We start from the raw sequence: 18,866 nt of genomic DNA on the forward strand, positions 1-18,866 counted from the left end.
TTCCAAGGCCAAATTTGCCTGTTACTCCCGGTGTTTCTTGACTTCCTACTTTTGCATTCCAGTCCCCTATAATTAAAAGGACACTTTTTTTTTGGGGGGGGGGTGTTAGTTCTAGAAGGTCTTATAGGTCTTCATAGAACTGTTCAACTTCAGCTTCTTCAGAGTCCCTGGTCGAGGCATAGACTTGGATTACCGTGACATTGAATGGTTTGCCTTGGAAACAGAGATCATTCTGTCGTTTTGGAGATTGCATACAAGTACAGCGTTTCGGACTCTTTCGTTGACTCTGATGGCTACTCCATTTCTTTTGAGGGATTTCTGCATGCAGTAGGAATATATATGGTCATAGGAAGATATAATGGTCATCTGAGTTAAATTCACCCATTCCCGTCCATCTTAGTTCACTGATTCCTAGAATGTCGATGTTCACTCTTGTCATCTCCTGTTTGACCACTTTCAATTTGCCTTGATTCATGGAGGTAACATTCCAGGTTCCTATGCAATATTGCTCTTTACAGCATCGAACCTTGCTTCTATCACCAGTCACATCTACAACTGGGGGTTGTTTTGCTTCAGTTCCATCCCTTCATTCTTTCTGGAGTTATTTCTCTGCTGATCTCCAACAGCATATTAGGGAACTACCAACCTGGGGAGTTCATCTTTCAGTGCCCTATCTTTTTTGCCTTTTCCTACTGTTCATGGGGTTCTCAAGGCAAGAATACTGAAGTGGTTTGCCATTCCCTTCTCCAGTGGACCACAACTGTCAGACCTCTCCACCATGACCTGTCCATCTTGGGTGGCCCCACACGGCATGGCTTATTTTCATTGAGTTAGACAGAGCTGTGGTCCATGTGATCATATTGGCCTGTTGTCTGTGATTGTGGTTTCAGTCTGTCTGCCCTCTGATGCCCTATCTCAGTGCCTGCCATCTTACTTGGGTTTCTCTTACCTTGGACGTGGGGTCTCTCTTTATGGCTGCTCCAGCAAAGCACAGCCACTGCTCCTTACCTCCGGTGTGGGGTAGCTCCTCTTGGCCACCACCCCTGGCCTTGGGCCTGGGGTAACCCATCATTGTCAACATCCATTGGATCATTGAAAAAGCAAGAGAGTTCCAGAAAAATATCTATTTCTGCTTTATTGACTATGCCAAAGCTTTTGACTGTGTGGATCACAATAAACTGTGGAAAATTCTGAAAGAGATGGGAATACCAGACCACCTGATCTGCCTCTTGAGAAACCTATATGCAGGTCAGGAAGCAACAGTTAGAACTGGACATGGAACAACAGACTAGTTCCAAATAGGAAAAGGAGTACGTGAAGGCTGTATATTGTCACTCTGCTTATTTAACTTATATGCAGAGTATATCATGAGAAACGCTGAGCTGGAGGAAGCACAAGCTGGAAACAAGATTGCCGAGAGAAATATCAATAACCTCAGATATTCAGGTGACGCTACAGAGGAGAGTGAAAAAGTTGGCTTAAAGTTCAACATTCAGAAAACTCGGATCATGGCCTCTGGTCCTATCACTTCATGGCAAATAGATGGGGAAGCAGTGGAAACAGTGGCTGATTTTATTTTTCTGGGCTCCAAAATCACTGCAGATGGTGATTGCAGCCATAAAATTAAAAGACGCTTACTCCATGGAAGGAAAGTTATGACCAAACTAGACAACATTTAAAAAGCAGAGACATTACTTTGTCAACAAAGGTCCATCTAGTCAAGGCTATGGTTTTTCCAGTGGTCATGTATGGATGTGAGAGTTGGACTATAAAGAAAGCTGAGTGCAGAAGAATTGATGTTTTTGAACTGTGGTGTTGGAGAAGACTCTTGAGAGGCCCTTGGACTGTAAGGAGATCCAACCAGTTCATCTTAAAGGAGGTCTGTCCTGGGTATTCATTGGAAGGACTGATGTTGAAGCTGAAACTCCAATACTTTGGCCACCTGATGCGAAGAGCTAACTCATTGGAAAAGACCCTGATGCTGGAAAAGATTGAGGGCATGAGGAGAAGAGGACGACAGAGGATGAGGTGGTTGGATGGAATCACCAACTCAATGGACATAGGTTTAGGTGGACTCTGGGAGTTGGTGATGGACAGGAGGCTTGGCGTGCTGTGGCTCATCGGGTCGCAGAGAGTTGGACGTGACTGAGTGACTGAACTGAGTTGAACTGAATATTCCATTGTGTATATTTACCACAACTTCTTTGTCCATTCATCTGTCCATGGTCATCTAGGGAGCTTCCTTGTCCTAACTACTGTAAATAGTGCTGCAATGAACATGTGTCTCTTTTAATTTTGGTTTCCTCAGGGTGTATGCCTAGGAGTGGGATTGCTGGGTCTTATGGTGGTTTCATTCCTAGTTTATTGATGAATTTCCATACAGTCTTCCATAGTGGCTTTATCAATTTACATTCCCATCGATAGCGCAAGAGTGTTCCCTTTTCTCCACACCCTCTTCAGCACTTACTGTTTGTAGACTTTTGGATGAGGGCCATTCTGACCGGTGTGAGGTGATATCTCATTGTAGTTTTGATTTGCATTTCTCTAATAATGAGCAATGTTGAGCATCTTTTCATGTGTTTGTTAGCCATCTGTATGTCTTCTTTGGAGAAATGTCTGTTTAGGTGTTTTTTTCCCACTTTTTGATTGGGTTGTTTGTTATTCTGGTATTGAGTTGTATGAGCTAATTGTATATTTTGGAAATTAATCCTTTGTCAGTTATTTCATTTTCTATTATTTTCTCCCATTCTGAGGGTTTTCTTTTCACCTTGCTTATAGTTTCCTTTGCTGTGTAAAAGCTTTTACGTTTAATCAGATCCCTCTTGTTTCCTTTTGTTTTTATTTTTGTTACTCTAGGAGGTGGATCATAGAGGATCTTGCTTTGATTTATGTCATCAAGTGTTCTGCTTATGTTTTCCTCTAAGAGTTTTATAGTTTCTGGTCTTACATTTAGGTCTTTAATCCATTTTGAGTTTATCTTTGTGTAGGGTGTTAGGAAGTGTTCTAATTTCATTCTTTTGCTTGTAGCTGTCCAGTTTTCCCAGCACCATTTACTGAAAAGGCTGTCTTTGCCCCATTGCATATTCTTTCCTCCTTTGTCAAAAATAAGGTACCCATAGGTGCATGGGTTTATTTCTGAGTTTTCCGTCTTGTTCCATTGGTTTATATTTCTGTGTTTGTGCCATTATCATACTGTCTTGATGACTGTAGCTTTGTAGTATAACCTGAAGTCAGGAAGCTTGATTCCTCCAGCTCCATTCTTCTTTCTCAAGACTGCTTTGGCTATTTGGGGTCTTTTGTGTTTCCATATGAACTATGAAATTTTTTGTTTTAGTTCTGTGAAAAGTGCCATTGGTAATTTGATAGGGATTGCATTGAATCTGTAGATTGCATTTGGTAGTATGGTAATTTTCACAATATTGATTCTTCCTACCCAGAAATATGGAATATCTCTCCATGTATTTATGTCATCTTTGATTTCTTTCATCAGTGCCTTATAATTTTCTGTGTACAGTTCTTTCATCTCCTTAGGTAAGTTTATTCCTAGATATTTAATTCTTTTTGTTGAAAGGGTGAATGAGATTGACTCTTTAACTGCTCTTTCTGATTTTTCATTGTTAGTATATAGAAATGCAAGTGATTTCTTCCCTTAGTCTTTCAGTTGAATCTTAACTAGGTCTTAATTGACTATAGTAATTAGTATTTCTTAGCTCTATGTTTATTTACTCAGAGACACTCTCTTACTATATCCCTCCTCTGAATATCAACTAGGAAGGGTTCCAGTAGTCATCTAAATTTTAAAAACAATATTTTTGTTATTGGTGTTTTTCTTTTCTATCTTAGAAGTAATAAGATTTACAAGGAAATAGGAAGTGGCAACCTACTCCAGTATTCTTGTCTGGAATATCCCATGGACAGAGGAGCCTGGAGGACTACAGTTCATGGGGTTACAAAGACATGACTGAATGCACATGCACAGCTCCAAATAAGGGAAATACCATGCATATTGTAAGCAAGATAAGAAATAACAGATTGGTGATTTTAAAAAAGTAAATGTTACTTGGAAAGAAAAGAAAAAATTACATCCCTTCCCCTCATTTCCTTTGCATCATCAAATAATGTTTAAATTGGGAGCACCAATGATTTAAAAACAGAGGCAAATACTTCTAATAGATGGTAAGTTTTTTTTTTTTCCTTAATAAGTGAAATGATACTCCTGTGAACTGAATGGGTTACAATAGCTACTTCGTGCCAGTGCTAATTCATTCTTAACCTGTATGCTTTTGTGAGACAAAAGCTCAGAGAATATTACCTAGATTGTAGCCTTGTGGCACTTTATCTTCAGTTTACACATTCTTTTGACAGTGTTCCAAGCAGCATCTTCTGGACGTATTATAGCAGTAATACTAGGAATTATATGTGTCATCCTTTTGGGAATATCAGCATTTTTTGCTACTAAGTGTAAGTATTCTACAGAAACTTCATTCTTTTTTTTATTTATGTTTTTATTGGAGGATAGTTGCTTTACAGAATTTTGTTGTTTTCTGTCAAACCTCAACATGAATCAGCCATAGGTATAATACATATATCTCCTCCCTTTTGAACCTCCCTCCTGTCTCCCTCCCCAATACAGCAAATTCCCATTGGCTATCTATTTTACATATGGTAATGTAAGTTTCCATGTTACTCTTTCCACACATCTCACCCCCCACTCCCCTCTCCCCATGTCCACAAGTCTATTCTCTATGTCTGTTTCTCCATTGCTGTTCTGTAAGTAAATTCTTCAGTACCATTTTTCTAGATTCTGTATAGGTGTGTTACAATATGTTAATATGATATTTATCTCTCTCTTTCTGACTTACTTCACTCTGTGTAATAAGTTCTAGGTTCGGCCACCTCAGGACTGACTCAACTCCATTCCTTTTTATGGCTGAGTAATATTCCATTGTGTATATGTACCATAACTCCTTTATCCATTCATCTATCAATGGACATCTAGTTTTCTTCCATGTTCTAGCTATTGTAAACAGTGCTGCAATGAACAATGGGATACATGTGCGTTTTTCAATTTTGGTTTCCTCAGGGTATATGCTTAGAAGTGGGATTGCTGGGTCATATGGTGGTTTTATTCCTTTTTTTTTTTTTTTTTTAAGGAATCTCCATACCATCTTCCATAGTGTTTGTATCAATTTACATTCCCACCAACAATGCAAGAGGGTTCCCTTTCCTCCACATCTTCTCTAGCATTTATTGTTCATAAACGTTTTGATGGCAGCCATTTTGACCAGTGTGAGGTGATATTCCATTGTGGGTTTGATTTGCATTTCTCTAATAATGAGTGATGTTGAACATCTTTTCATTTGTTTGTTAGCCATCTGTATGTCTTCTTTGGAGAAATGTCTGTTCAGGTTTTTTTTTTTTCCACTTTTTTATTGGGTTGAGAAACTTCATTCTTTATGTTAAATTTTATCTAAACATTTTGTCTTTTCCTAAAAGGAGAGTTAAGGGGGGGATGATTTGGGAAAATGGCATTGAAACATGTATAATATCATATAAGAAATGAATTGCCAGTCCAGGTTCGATGCAGGATACAGGAAGCTTGGGGCTGGTGCAGTGGGATGACCCAGAGTGATGGTATGGGGAGGGAGGTGGGAGGGGGGTTCAGGATTGGGAACACGTGTACACCCGTGGTGGATTCATGTTGATGTATGGCAAAACCAAAACAATATTTTAAAGTAATTAGCCTCTAATTAAAATGAATAAATTTAAATTAAAAATAAAAGGAAAATAGAGAGATTTGAAGCCAGAAAGCCTGGGTTCTAACTTTTCAACAAACTAATTGTATGTCTCTTCTTTATTAAATAAGAATAATAAAAGAGAAATACAAAAAAAAAAAAAAAGAATGAACTATGTTGACATTTGAAGATTTCACTCTCTCATACAGTTTCTAGAATGTGAGAAACAAAATTGAAATTATGGGAGAAGATTTAAATTTTTTTCTGATTTATAATATTATATATATATTTTCTTCATTTTGCAAATGAAAAGTTTAGTGTAAAAAGTTTATATTTTACCTGTTAAACTAACTGTCTAACTAACTAACTGTCTTCTGCTGATGATTTTCAGATTTTCAAAATTCTTTTAATTATCAGAACATGTTGGATAGTGACCCACAGGAATATGATCAGAACATGTTGGATAATGACACGCAGGAATATGAGAAAGCCAGGACTCCTATGAAAAATAAATGCTTTTCAAAGGATTGGTTAAACTCAGGTATGTAGTAACATACAAGCACTCATAATTAAAAATTGGTATAATGACTTATTGCTAGGCAATCTCCATTTTATTATTAAACTCATGATCTACAAAAGTGAAGTATGGTAGAGATATTTTTTATTCAAGAAGATACAATTTCTTGCCACATGGTTTGCCTGCATCTTTGAACTGTAGATAATCAAAATTTAGTAGTTTCTGTTTATTGGTCTGTCAGTTAACTGACTTTGCAAATAAGAAATGAAATAACTTTTGAGTTTCTTTAAGAGTCATATCAATCAGCAAAGGAAATCTTTCAGTGCATTCAATTTAGTATGGATAAGATATAGTATAATTGCTTAGTAGTTTCCTACTTCTTTATAAGACAATATTTTCCACTGATCCCTTGTGAAATGGTACTGTCTTATGTCACTTCCCAGGTGGCTCAGTAGTGAAGAATCCACCTGCGAATGCAGGAGATGTGGGTTCGATTGTTGGGTTGGAAAGATCTGGAGAAGGAAATGGTCACCCATTCCAGTATTCTTGCCTGGGAAATCCCATGGACAGAGGAGCCTGGCAGGCTCCTTGGGGTTGCATGGGGTTGCAAAAACAGTCGGGTAAGGCTTAAGGGACCAAATAGCAACAACTGTCCTGTGTATCACTTTGCTAACTCAAGTCCCTTGAAACATATCCCAACTCCTGACTTGGTCATATGGGTAAAATTTACCTTGCAAGCAATCCCATCCTATCTCTCAAAGTCATGGATAACCTGAAAATTCAGAGAGCTTCCCTGAAGTTTCTCCAGGTCAACAGTCAATTCAATAAGACTCTTGTCTATATCCATCTACTAGTTTTGATAAGCACTCTGGTGGGACTTTAACTCTCTGTGTGTTTTGCTTACCACTAGCAACTAGTTGCTTAAAATATTCTTGCTAGAATATAATTTAGTTACTTTGGTTTTGTCTTCTATGAAAATACTTTAAAGATGCTTTTTTAGTAACTTTATTTTTTGTTCTTACATTTTTCAGATGGTAAAATTTGATGGGTAGGAGAAAGGAGAAATGGATTATTTTCTTTCTTTAAACTAATAATTGCTGTTGTTGTGGTTTAGTTGCTAACTTGTGTCCAACTGTTTGTAACCTCATGGAGTGTAGCCCACTAGGTTCCTCTGTCCATGGGATTTCCCAGGCAAGAATACTGGAGTGGGTTGCCATTTCCTCATCCAGGGGAATCTTCTTGACCCAGGGATCGAACCCGTGTCTCTTTTGTCTCCGCATTGGCATGCTAATTCTTTACCATCGACCCACCAAGGAAACCCAAACTAATAGTCACCGTACTTTGATGAAGCTAGAGAGTTCCTGGAGGAAAGCATTGTTAGTATTGATACAAAAATTAAATATCAAAAGCAATACAGTTTTTGTGCTCTTAAATATTTCCTACTCTTACATTCATGTCCTGGTGCCCATGGCATCTTGGAGAAAACTTTGCAGAAAAAGAAAAGTACTCTTTCCCTCTGAACGACAGATACGTTATTTTGCATTTTGAGTTAGCAGTGATGTCCTCAGAGCTCATGGAAAGTAGTAAGTCCTGTAGAGCTGGGAAGGATGTCTGGAGCAAAACTTTCCAGGAAGAGAATTAGACTAACTTAAAAACTTTTTTTTTTTTTTTTTTTAAAGAAAAGTACAGGAACAAATGGTCTTGCTGTGAAGAGAAATGCTACTATTTTTCTGACATAGATAAAACCTTCGAAGAGAGTCGGAAATTCTGCACCAACCAGGGCTCTCATCTGCTGAAGATAGAAGATGAAGATGAACAGGTAATGAGTTCTGAAGTTGTAAATTTTTCCCATTTTTTTATATGCAAGGAGAAAATTGCTAAAAATTTTTAAAGAACATGTGAAACTCATGTGTTTGTTAAATGACAATAACTTGTCTTTTGAAGTCAAATAGAAAACTTTGTAGTAAATAAAAAGAATCCCTTGTTGGTGGGAATTACAGTGTCTCAATTTTAGTTTTGTCTCAGAAAAACATTAAGCTCTGGTAATGATGCTCTACATCTGCTCTAGGAAGGAAACTGAGGTTTCTGAACAAAAAGGCATCTCTCATGAAACCATTATGGGAGTTGCCCTTTTTTCATGTTTCTCTGTTCTGAAGTCCTTTAATAATAATGGATCTTTTAATATGTTGATACTTTTGGCACATATTGGAGTGGGTAGCCCTTCCCTTCTCCAGGGGATCTTCCCAACCCAGGGATCAAACCCGTGTCTCTTGTGTTTCCTTCCACCAGGGTAGCAGAAGGAATGATTAGACAGTAATAAATAGTCCTAATTGAAAATGTAAAAAAAAGATTTTGGTAAAAATCATAATTGTTTGTCTTCACATTATTTTCTTTTTATTTTGTATCGGGGTATATAGCCAGTTAACACACAATGTTGTGGCAGTTTCAGGTGAACAGCAAAGGGACTCAGCCATATATATACATGTATCCACTCTCCCCCTAACTTCTCTCTCATTCAGGCTGCCACATAACATTGAGCAGAGTTCCATGCTCTAGGTCCTTCTTGGTTATCCATTTTAAATATGGCAGTGTGCGTTCACATTATTTTCATTTTTTATTGTTAAAAAAAAAGACTAGGGATTAAATTACACATAGGGTTCTTCCTTCACAGAACTTTGTTCAGTCTTTGGTGTCTTATTTTTATTGGATTGGATTATCTCGAAAAGGAAGTGTCAGCCCCTGGATGTGGGAAGATGGTTCTTTGATACAATATAAACTGTAAGTATCCAAAACACTTGAAAGCTTCAGTTTACTTGTTAACTATGGAAATGAATTGCACAGATAAGTTTCATTAAGCAAGATTTTCTGACCTCAAGAGCAATTCTAATTTTAATTTTGTAAAACATCCTTGGCATTACAAAAAACACTACTGACTTCCATGTTTCTATACTTGTATTCATGCAGTTTCCTCAACCAGTAATACTTTCAGTTAAAATTTGTTTTCTCTTTGAAGTCATTCTTGGTCTCCTGCTTTGAAATTCGTTCCCCTTTTATGCTCCTAATTAGCATTTCCTTTTCTTTACCATCTCACATCCAATCTAAAATATTCTGTCTCTGACCTTTTGTTAATCCACAGCACACAACACATAATACTCGATGGTTGCTTCAGTTCAGTTCAGTCACTCAGTCCTGTCCGACTCTTTGTGACCCCATGAATCGCAGCACGCCAGGCCTCCCTGTCCATCACCAACTCCCGGAGTTCACTCAGACTCATGTCCATCGAGTCAGTGATGCCATCCAGCCATCTCATCCTCTGTTGTCCCCTTTTTCTCGTGCCCCCAATCCCTCCCAGCATCAGAGTCTTTTCCAATGAGTCAATTCTTCACATGAGGTGACCAAAGTACTGGAGTTTCAGCTTTAGCATCATTCCTTCCAAAGAACACCCAGGACTGATCTCCTTTAGAATGGACTGGTTAGACCTCCTTGCAGACCAAGGGACTCTTAAGAGTCTTCTCCAACACCACAGTTCAAAAGCATCAATTCTTCGGCACTCAGCCTTCTTCACAGTCCAACTCTCACATCCATACATGACCACTGGAAAAACCATAGCCTTGACTAGACGGACCTTTGTTGGCAAAGTAATGTCTCTGCTTTTCAATATGCTATCTAGGTTAGTCATAACTTTTCTTCCAAGGAGTAAGCATCTTTGAATTTCATGGCTGCAGTCACCATCTGCAGTGATTTTGGAGCCCCCAAAAATCAAGTCTAACACTGTTTCCCCATCTATTTCCCATGAAGTGTTGGGACCAGATGCCATGATCTTTGTTTTCTGAATGTTGAGCTTTAAGCCAACTTTTTCACTCTCCTCTTTCACCTTCATCAAGAGGCTTTCTAGTTCCCCTTGACTTTCTGGCATAAGGGTGGTGTCATCTGCATATCTGCTGCTACTGCTGCTAAGTTGCTTCAGTCGTGTCTGACTCTGTGCGACCCCATAGACGGTAACCCACCCATCCCTGGGATTCTCCAGGCAAGAACACTGGAGTGGGTTGCCATTTCCTTCTCCAATGCATGAAAGTGAAAAGTGAAAGTGAAGTCGCTCAGTCGTGTCCAACTCTTTGTGACCCCATGGACTGCAGCCTACCAGGCTCCTCCGTCCATGGGATTTTCTAGGCAAGAGTACTGGAGTGGGATGCTGTCGCCTTCTCCCTGCATATCTGAGGTTATTGATATTTCTCCCAGCAATCTTGATTCCAGCTTGTGCTTCTTCCAGCCCAGCGTTTCTCATGATGTACTCTGCATAGAAGTTAAATAAACAGGGTGACAATATACAGCCTTGATGTACTCCTTTTCCTATTTGGAACCAGTCTGTTGTTCCATGTCCAGTTCTAACTGTTGCTTCCTGACCTGCATACAGATTTCTCAAGAGGCAGGTCAGGTGGTCTGGTATTCCCATTTCTTTCAGGATTTTCCACAGTTTATTGTGATTCATACAGTCAAAGGCTTTGGCATAGTCAATAAAGCAGAAATAGATGTTTTCTGGAACTCTCTTGCTTTTTTGATGATCCAGCGGATGTTGGCAATTTGATCTCTGGTTCCTCTGCCTTTTCTAAAACCAGCTTGAACATCTGGAAGTTCATGGTTCACATATTGCTGAAGCCTGGCTTGGAGAATTTTGAGCATTACTTTACTAGCATGTGAGATGAGTGCAATTGTGCGGTAGTTTGAGCATTTTTTGGCATTACCTTTCTTTGGGATTGGAATGGAAACTGACCTTTTCCAGTCTTGTGGCCACTGCTGAGTTGTCCAAATTTGCTGGCGTATTGAGTGCAGCACTTTCACAGCATCATCTTTTAGGATTTGAAATAGCTCAACTGGAATTCCATCACCTCCACTAGCCATCCAAGATGGGCAGGTTATGGTGGATGGTTGCTTAACAACTTAAAAATTATCAATATGGATATTAATGAATTTTATAGACATAAATAGAGGGTAGCTGGAAATGTAGGGTTTCAGTGACTAGTTGCTGTTGTTGTTGTTTTAGTAGCTAGGTTGTTGTGACTCTGAGATCCTATAGCTGACACTGTAGCCCTCCAGGCTCCTCTGTCTGTGGGATTTCCCAGGCAAGAATACTGGAGTGACTTGCCATTTCCCCCTCCAAGGGATCTACCCAATCCACATATCAAACCAGTGTCTCCTGCATTGGCAGGCAGATTGTTTATTGCTTAACCACCAGGGAAGCCCTCAATGACTAGTTCCATGGTCTAAATCAAATATCTTCACTGTTTATCTAGATTTCATCACTGTCTAGCAAAGCCCATTTCATATTACAAATAATACACCATTAAGAAACAATCTGAAAATGAATTGGGTTGGACTCAGTGTGCTATGTTTTTCCCCATTTTTCATGATGTAATTTTCTATGATAATTTTTAAGATTATATACATGCCCCCCCGACAGATACTATTAATAAATAAACTAAAAAAGTCTTAACAACTACAAGTGGCAGAGATGGGCTGAGAACTAGGTCACCTACTTCTGAATTTGGTCCTTTTTACACTACACTAGTATTTAGAGTGCCTTTTATTTGCTGTAATAAAGATTTGTTCCAAATTTGCAGTTAATCACATGAGATGCACTCTTTTATATTTCTGCACATTTGCACATACTATATCCTTTATCTGGATTATCTGTAGTTCCACTCTTCATCTGGTTAAATCCTAATCATTAATTTATTTTATTTTTAGTTGCTTGGTAGCTCAGTCAGTAAGGAATCTGCCTGCAATGCAGGAGACCAGGGTTTGATCGCCGGGTCAGGAAGATGCCCTGGAGAAGGAAATAGCAACCCACTCCAGTATTCTTGCCTGGAAAATCCTATGGACACAGGAGCCTGGTGGGCTATAGTTCATGGGGTCGGAAGAGTTGGACATGACTTATCGACTAAACCACCACCACCATAGTTGCTTTACGATGTGCTGTTAGTTTCTAATGTACAAAGAAGTCAATCAGCAACATATATACATAAATCTCACATAAACACAAATTCCCTCCTTTTTGGATTTCTTTTCCATTTAGGTCACCACAGAGCATTGAGTAGGGTTCCCTGTGCTATACAAAAGGTTCTTATTAGTTACATATTTTATACATAGTAGGAATAGTGTATATATGTCAGTCCCAACCTCCCCATTCATCCCACCCAGCCCCCTTTCCCCTTTGGTGTCCATATGTTCGTTCTCTACGTCTGTGTCTCTATTTCTACTTTGTAAATAAGATCATCTTTACCAATTTTTCAGATTCCATATATGTGTGTTCAGTTCAGTTCAGTTCAGTCGCTCAGTTGTGTCCGACTCTTTGTGACCCCATGAATCACAGCACGCCAGGCCTCTCTGTCCATCACCAATTCCCGGAGTTCACTCAAACTCACGTCCATCCAGTCAGTGATGCCATCCAGCCATCTCACCCTCTGTTATCCCCTTCTCCTCCTGCACCCAATCCCTTTCAGCATCAGAGTCTTTTCCAATGAGTCAACTCTTCGCATGAGGTGGCCAAAGTACTGGAGTTTCAGCTTTAGCATCATTCCCTCCAAAGAAATCTAAGGGCTGATCTCCTTCAGAATGGACTGGTTGGATCTCCTTGCAGTCCAAGGGACTCTCAAGAGTCTTCTCCAACACCACAGTTCAAAAGTATCAATTCTTCAGTGCTTAGCTTTCTTCACAGTCCAACTCTCACATCCATGCATGACCACAGGAAAAACCATAGCCTTGACTAGATGAACCTTTGTTGGCAAAGTAATGTCTCTGCTTTTCAATATGCTATCTAGGTTGGTCATAACTTTTCTTCCAAGGAGTAAGCATCTTTGAATTTCATGGCTGCAGTCATCATCTGTAGTGATTTTGGAGCCCCCCAAAATAAAGTCTGACATGGTTTCCACTGTTTCCCCATCTATTTCCCATGAAGTGATGGGACCAGATGCCATGATCTTCATTTTCTGAATGTTGAGTTTTAAGCCAACTTTTTCACTCTCCTCTTTCACCTTCATGTACAATATATATACGTGTTGTTTTTCTTTCTGACTTTCTTCATTCTGTATGACAGTCTCTAGGTCTATTCATGTCTCTGCAAATGACCTGATTTCATTCTTTTTTATAGCTGAGTAATATTCTATGGAATATATGTACTGTATCTTGTTTATACATTTCTCTGTTGATGGACATTTAGGTTATTTCCACATCCTGCCTACTGTAAATAATGCTGCAATGAACATTGGGTGCATGCATCTTTTTGAATTATGTTTTTTTTGGGGTCACTAATTTATGAGATAAGTATATCAGTTATTTATTTGTGCGTGCATTGATTTAATCATTCATAAAGTATGCATCACATTCTATGCAGGGATTCAGTCAGCTAAAATCTTCCCACATCAAAACTGTGTTTCTTGGCAAACTCTTTCCCCCTTGTCTGAGTTAGAAGCCACTCTTCTGTGCCAAATAAATGCATCTTTCCCTCTCTTTGTGTAAACTCTTTGAGGACAGAAATAGATTTACTCTGTATCTACATTCCAGAATCTTGGTAATATGATAATATTTTAGAAATGTTTGTTAAGTGAATAAATAGAGAGATAACTAAACGTATAACTCCCTTCTTGTCTATAGTAGTATATCTACTGGAAATATGATTTATGTCTGAATATTAGACTCAATTTTTATTTTTCCCCTCTTTAACAGAAATCTGTTGAATTCAAAAATAAACAACAACTGTGCATATGTCACAGCAACCAAAGTAGCTGCCACAGTGTGCACCAGGCAGTTTTTCTTTATTTGTGAGAAGAATTATGCTAGTGTTGATCTCAAACTATCAGAAGATAAATGAAGTAGTCGACATTCTGGTGCATCCGTCTGTTACCTGCAAGATGCAAGTAAATGTTGTGTTCCTGACACTGGCTGTTTGTTAATTGCATATGTAAGATAACTTGTAAATTTGATATAGATGCTTTAAATGTTGGAGATTCATTTGCATGGGGAGGGGGGTTGACAAGCACCTTCTTTGACTTGATTTCAAGTGGAATTAATTTTGATGGAAAGATGAAGATTTAACTCAGAAACTATTAGTAATATTCTTTTCCCCTCTATTTTGGCTGAATTTTCCTGCAACATATGGTATCCCTCATATATATTGTGAAGAAATAGGCCATACACTGAGCTATTTTTTAACTGATGTTCAGGAAATCAAGATGAAACATGATATGACTATGTACATCCATTTTTATTTTTCTGAGAAGTATATTTGTACTTTCAGAGAGGATGAGTTATTTCTGCACTTCCACTTTATCACTTTTAAAATTGAAGATTTTTACAATTAATGTAAGAATTCATAGTTGAAAAATAAAAAATATATATATAAAAAAATAGAAGCACGTTGAATAAAAACTGATTCCATAATCCTTTCTCCTGATTTTTTGCCTTTCCAGTTACACTGTTAACATTTGGATTCTATCTTTCCAGACAGTTTGGCTAACGTTTTGCTGTAGATACTGTTGCATGAAACTTTATTACATATACATCTCCGTGAATGTATTTGAATATTCTATAAAGTAGAAATAGAGAAGAAAAACTTCCATGTCAAATAGTATGCATCTTATAAATCCTTAAGTATAGATACTTTCTGCAAAAGCTTTTAATTAGTAGCCACATATACAATACATGTATACATTTCTTCAAACCCTTACTAATATATTACATTATCAATTTTTAATAGGCACAAATGTTCTTTTATTGTTTTAACTAATACTTCCACATTATCTGTGAGACAGAGCACCTGTTCTGTTACTTATTTGTCAATTATTCCATGCGTGGCTATTTTATTTTCTTTATTCATTGATTTTCTATTTGTTTGTCTTCCTCCTTTTCTTTACTGATTATAGAAAGTAATTATAGATTACTGATTATAGAAAGTACTGATTATGTCTTTTTGTATTTTCACTTGGTATATTTTCATTACCTTTCAACTTAGTTTTTCATGATTTTTATCTTATGTATAATATATAAGACAATATTTTTCTTTTTTATTATTTTATTTTATTTTTTCTTTTTTATTAATTTAGTTTACTTTATTTTATTTTACTTTATTTTACTTTATTTTACTTTATTTTACTTTACAATTTTTTTTTTTATTTTACTTTACAATATTGTATTGGTTCTGCCATACATTCACTTGAATCTGCCATGAATGTACATGTGTTCCCCATCCTGAACCCCCCTCCCACCTCCCTCCCCATCCCATCCCTCTGGGTCATCCCAGTGCACCAGCCCTGAGCACCCTGTATCATGCATCAAACCTGGACTGGTGATTTGTTTCACATATGATATTTTACATGTTTCAATGCCATTCTCCCATATCATCCTGCCCTCACCCTCTCCCAGAGTCCAAAAGACTGTTCAGTACATCTGTGTCTCTTTTGCTGTCTCACATACAGTGTTATCATTACCTTCTTTCTAAATTCCATATATATACATTGGTATACTGTATTGGTGCTTTTTTTTCTGGCTTACTTCACTCTGTATAATAGGCTGTAGTTTCATCCACTTCATTAGAACTGATTCAAATGTATTCTTTTTAACGGCTGAGTAATATTCCATTGTGTATATGTACCACAGCTTTCTCATCCATTCATCTGCTGATGGACATCTAGAACACTTTCTAACACCATACACAAAAATAAACTCAAAATGGATTAAAGATCTAAACGTAAGACCAGAAACTATTAAACTCCTAGAGGAAAACATAAGCAAAACACTCTGACATAAACCACAGCAGGATCCTCTATGGCCCACCTCCCAGAATATTGGAAATAAAAGCAAAAATAAACAAATGGGACCTAATTAACCTTAAAAGCTTCTGCACAACAAAGGAAACTATAAGCAAGGTGGAAAGACAGCCTTCAGAATGGGAGAAAATAATAGTAAATGAAGCAAAGGACAGAGAATTTATCTCAGAAATAGTGGGCCAAAGAACTAAACAGACATCCCTCCAAAGAAGACACATAGAAGGCTAACAAACACATGAAAGATGCTCAACATCACTCATTATCAGAGAAATGCAAATCAAAACCACAATGAGGTACCGTTTCACGCCAGTCAGATGGCTGCTATCCAAAAGTCTACAGGCAATAAATGCTGGAGAGGGTGTGGAGAAAAGGGAACCCTCTTACACCGTTGGTGGGAATGTAAACTAGTACAGCCACTATGGAGAACAGTGTGGAGATTCCTTAAAAAGCTGAAAACAGATCTTCCATATGACCCAGCAATCCCACTGCTGGGCATACACATTGAGGAAACCAGAATCGAAAGAGACATGTGTACCCCAATGTTCATCGCAGCACTGTTTATAATAGCCAGGACATGGAAGCAACCTAGATGTCCATCAGCAGATGAATGGATAAGAAAGCTGTGATACATATACACAATGAAATATTTTTCTTTATCACACTTAGGAGTCACGCTTCACTTAAGGAGGCCTTTTCTCTCTAAAATTTAAAATAATGTTTATCTTTATATTATTTTAGGGAACTTTTAATTTCTGGAATAGGTGAAGGTTTCTATGAACTGAAGTAAACAGTTATTTGAATTTTAATGAACATTAAATTTATTGAAGCACTTGTCTCTTGGAAAACTAATATATCAAACTGAAAATTTAGTGTATAGAACTCAAACATTTTTTCTTTATTTTTGAACTTTTTATTTTATAGTGAAGTGTAGCCAATTAACAATGTGACAATTTCAGGTGGACAGCAAAGGGACTCAGCCACACATATAAGTGTATCCAGTTCAGTTCAATTCAGTCACTCAGTCATGTCCGACTCTTTGCGATCCCATGGACTGCAGCACATCAGGCCTCCCTGTCAATCACCAATGCCTGGAGTTTACTCAAACTCATCTCTATTGAGTCGGTGATGCCATCTAGCCATCTCATCCTCTGTCATCCCCTTCTCCTCCTGCCCTCAATCTTTCCCAGCATCAGGGTCTTTTCCAATGAGTCAGCTCTTCCCATCAGGTGGCCAAAGTATTGGAGCTCCAGCTTTAACATCATTCCTTCCAATGAACGCCCAGGACTGATCTCCTTTAGAATGGACTGGTTGGATCTCCTTGCAGTCCAAGGGACTCTCAAGAGCCTTCTCCAACACTACAGTTCAAAAGCATCAATTCTTTGGTGCTCAGCTTTCTTTACAGTCTAACTCTCACATCCATATATGACTACTGGTAAAGCCATAGCCTTGACTAGAAGGACCTTTGTTTGAAAAGTAACATCTCTGCTTTTAATTTTATTTATTTATTTAATTTTTTTTAGAAAGATGGTAATGTCTCTGCTTTTTAATATGCTGTCTAGGTTGGTCATAACTTACCTTTCCAGGAGCAAGTGTCTTTTAATTTCATGGCTGCAGTCACCATGTGCAGATTTTGGAGTTCCCCCAAATAAAGTCTGTCAGTGTTTCCCCATCTATTTGTCATGAAGCGATGGGACCAGATGCCATGATCTTAGTTTTCTGAATGTTGAGCTTTAAGCCAACTTTTTCACTTTCTTCTTTCACTTTCATCAAGAGGGTCTTTAGTTCTTCTTCACTTTCTGCTATAAGGGTGGTGTCATCTGCATATCTGAGGTTACATGTATCCATTCTCCCCCAGACTCCCCTCTGCCTTAGGCTGCCATATAACATTTAGCAGTGTTCCTTGTGCTATATAGTAGGTCCTCGTTGGTTATTCATTTTAAATATAGCAGTGTGTATATGTTGATCCCAAACTCTGTAACTATCCCTGTAGAATTCAGATATTTTAAAGCAGAGTCTCTCACATAAGACCAATTAGCAGCTACTTACAGACAACACATTACGACAAAAATCCCAGAAGACAGGGCAGAGGCTCAAGTACTCCATTGGTTCACAGAGATGGAGAAGGATTGCATGGAAGGATGAGAAGAATGGTCACAGTCTGACCACTTGTCCCTCCCCCAGGTCAGCACTGCAGAGGGTCTTCCTGAGCCTACAACTTCTCCCAGTAGGTAAAAGAGAGCCCAAGGTGGACATCCAGCTTCCCAGCATTGTGGATCACTTCCTGGGTGATTCATCTGAGTCTTGCATCAAGAAGATGCAAGAATCTGTGGGGCTTCAGCATGGACACCAGATTGGAACAGAGAAAGGATATGGAGCTTAGTGCTGGAGCAACCAGCACTTACTGGAGCAAGCAGCACTTACATCTCTGCAGACCATACTTCTCCTCACAGTGGTACCTGAGTAGAGATCCCAGCCAGCAGCTGAGTCCATTTGTACAGGGGCTTCCCTGGTGGCTTATTTGGTATAAATCTGCCTGCAATGAAGGAGACCTGAATTTGATCCCTGGGTTGGGAAGATCCCCTGAAGGAGTGCAGGACCCAGTATTCTTACCTGGAGAATCCCAGTGGACAAAGGAGCCTGGTGGGCTAGAGTCCATGGGGTCGCAAAAGTCAGATACAACTGAGCAACTAAGCACACACACACACTCCAAACTCCGTGATCTAATGCCTGATGACATGAAGTGGAACTGATGTGATAATAAGAGAAATAAAGTGCACAAAAAATGCAATGTGC

General features: G+C 38.5%; 1 protein-coding gene across 2 annotated transcripts in view; it reads left to right on the forward strand.

The window, feature by feature from the left end:
• The window catches only part of LOC101902742 (C-type lectin domain family 7 member A), a 55,462-nt gene extending 40,802 nt beyond the window's left edge, over positions 1 to 14,660 (forward strand). For both annotated transcript variants that reach the window (XM_024992625.2, XM_059887061.1), the window contains 5 exons: positions 4,366 to 4,461; positions 6,127 to 6,276; positions 7,932 to 8,071; positions 8,924 to 9,030; positions 13,975 to 14,660. In XM_024992625.2, coding sequence (XP_024848393.2) covers positions 4,366 to 4,461; positions 6,127 to 6,276; positions 7,932 to 8,071; positions 8,924 to 9,030; positions 13,975 to 14,119 — 638 coding nt within the window. In that variant the 3' untranslated portion in view covers positions 14,120 to 14,660. The remainder of the gene's footprint in view (positions 1 to 4,365; positions 4,462 to 6,126; positions 6,277 to 7,931; positions 8,072 to 8,923; positions 9,031 to 13,974) is intronic.
• The last annotated feature ends 4,206 nt before the right edge of the window (positions 14,661 to 18,866 follow it).

The sequence above is a fragment of the Bos taurus genome, chromosome 5 (genome assembly GCF_002263795.3).
Source record: "Bos taurus isolate L1 Dominette 01449 registration number 42190680 breed Hereford chromosome 5, ARS-UCD2.0, whole genome shotgun sequence".
Classification (NCBI taxonomy): Eukaryota; Metazoa; Chordata; class Mammalia; order Artiodactyla; family Bovidae; genus Bos; species Bos taurus.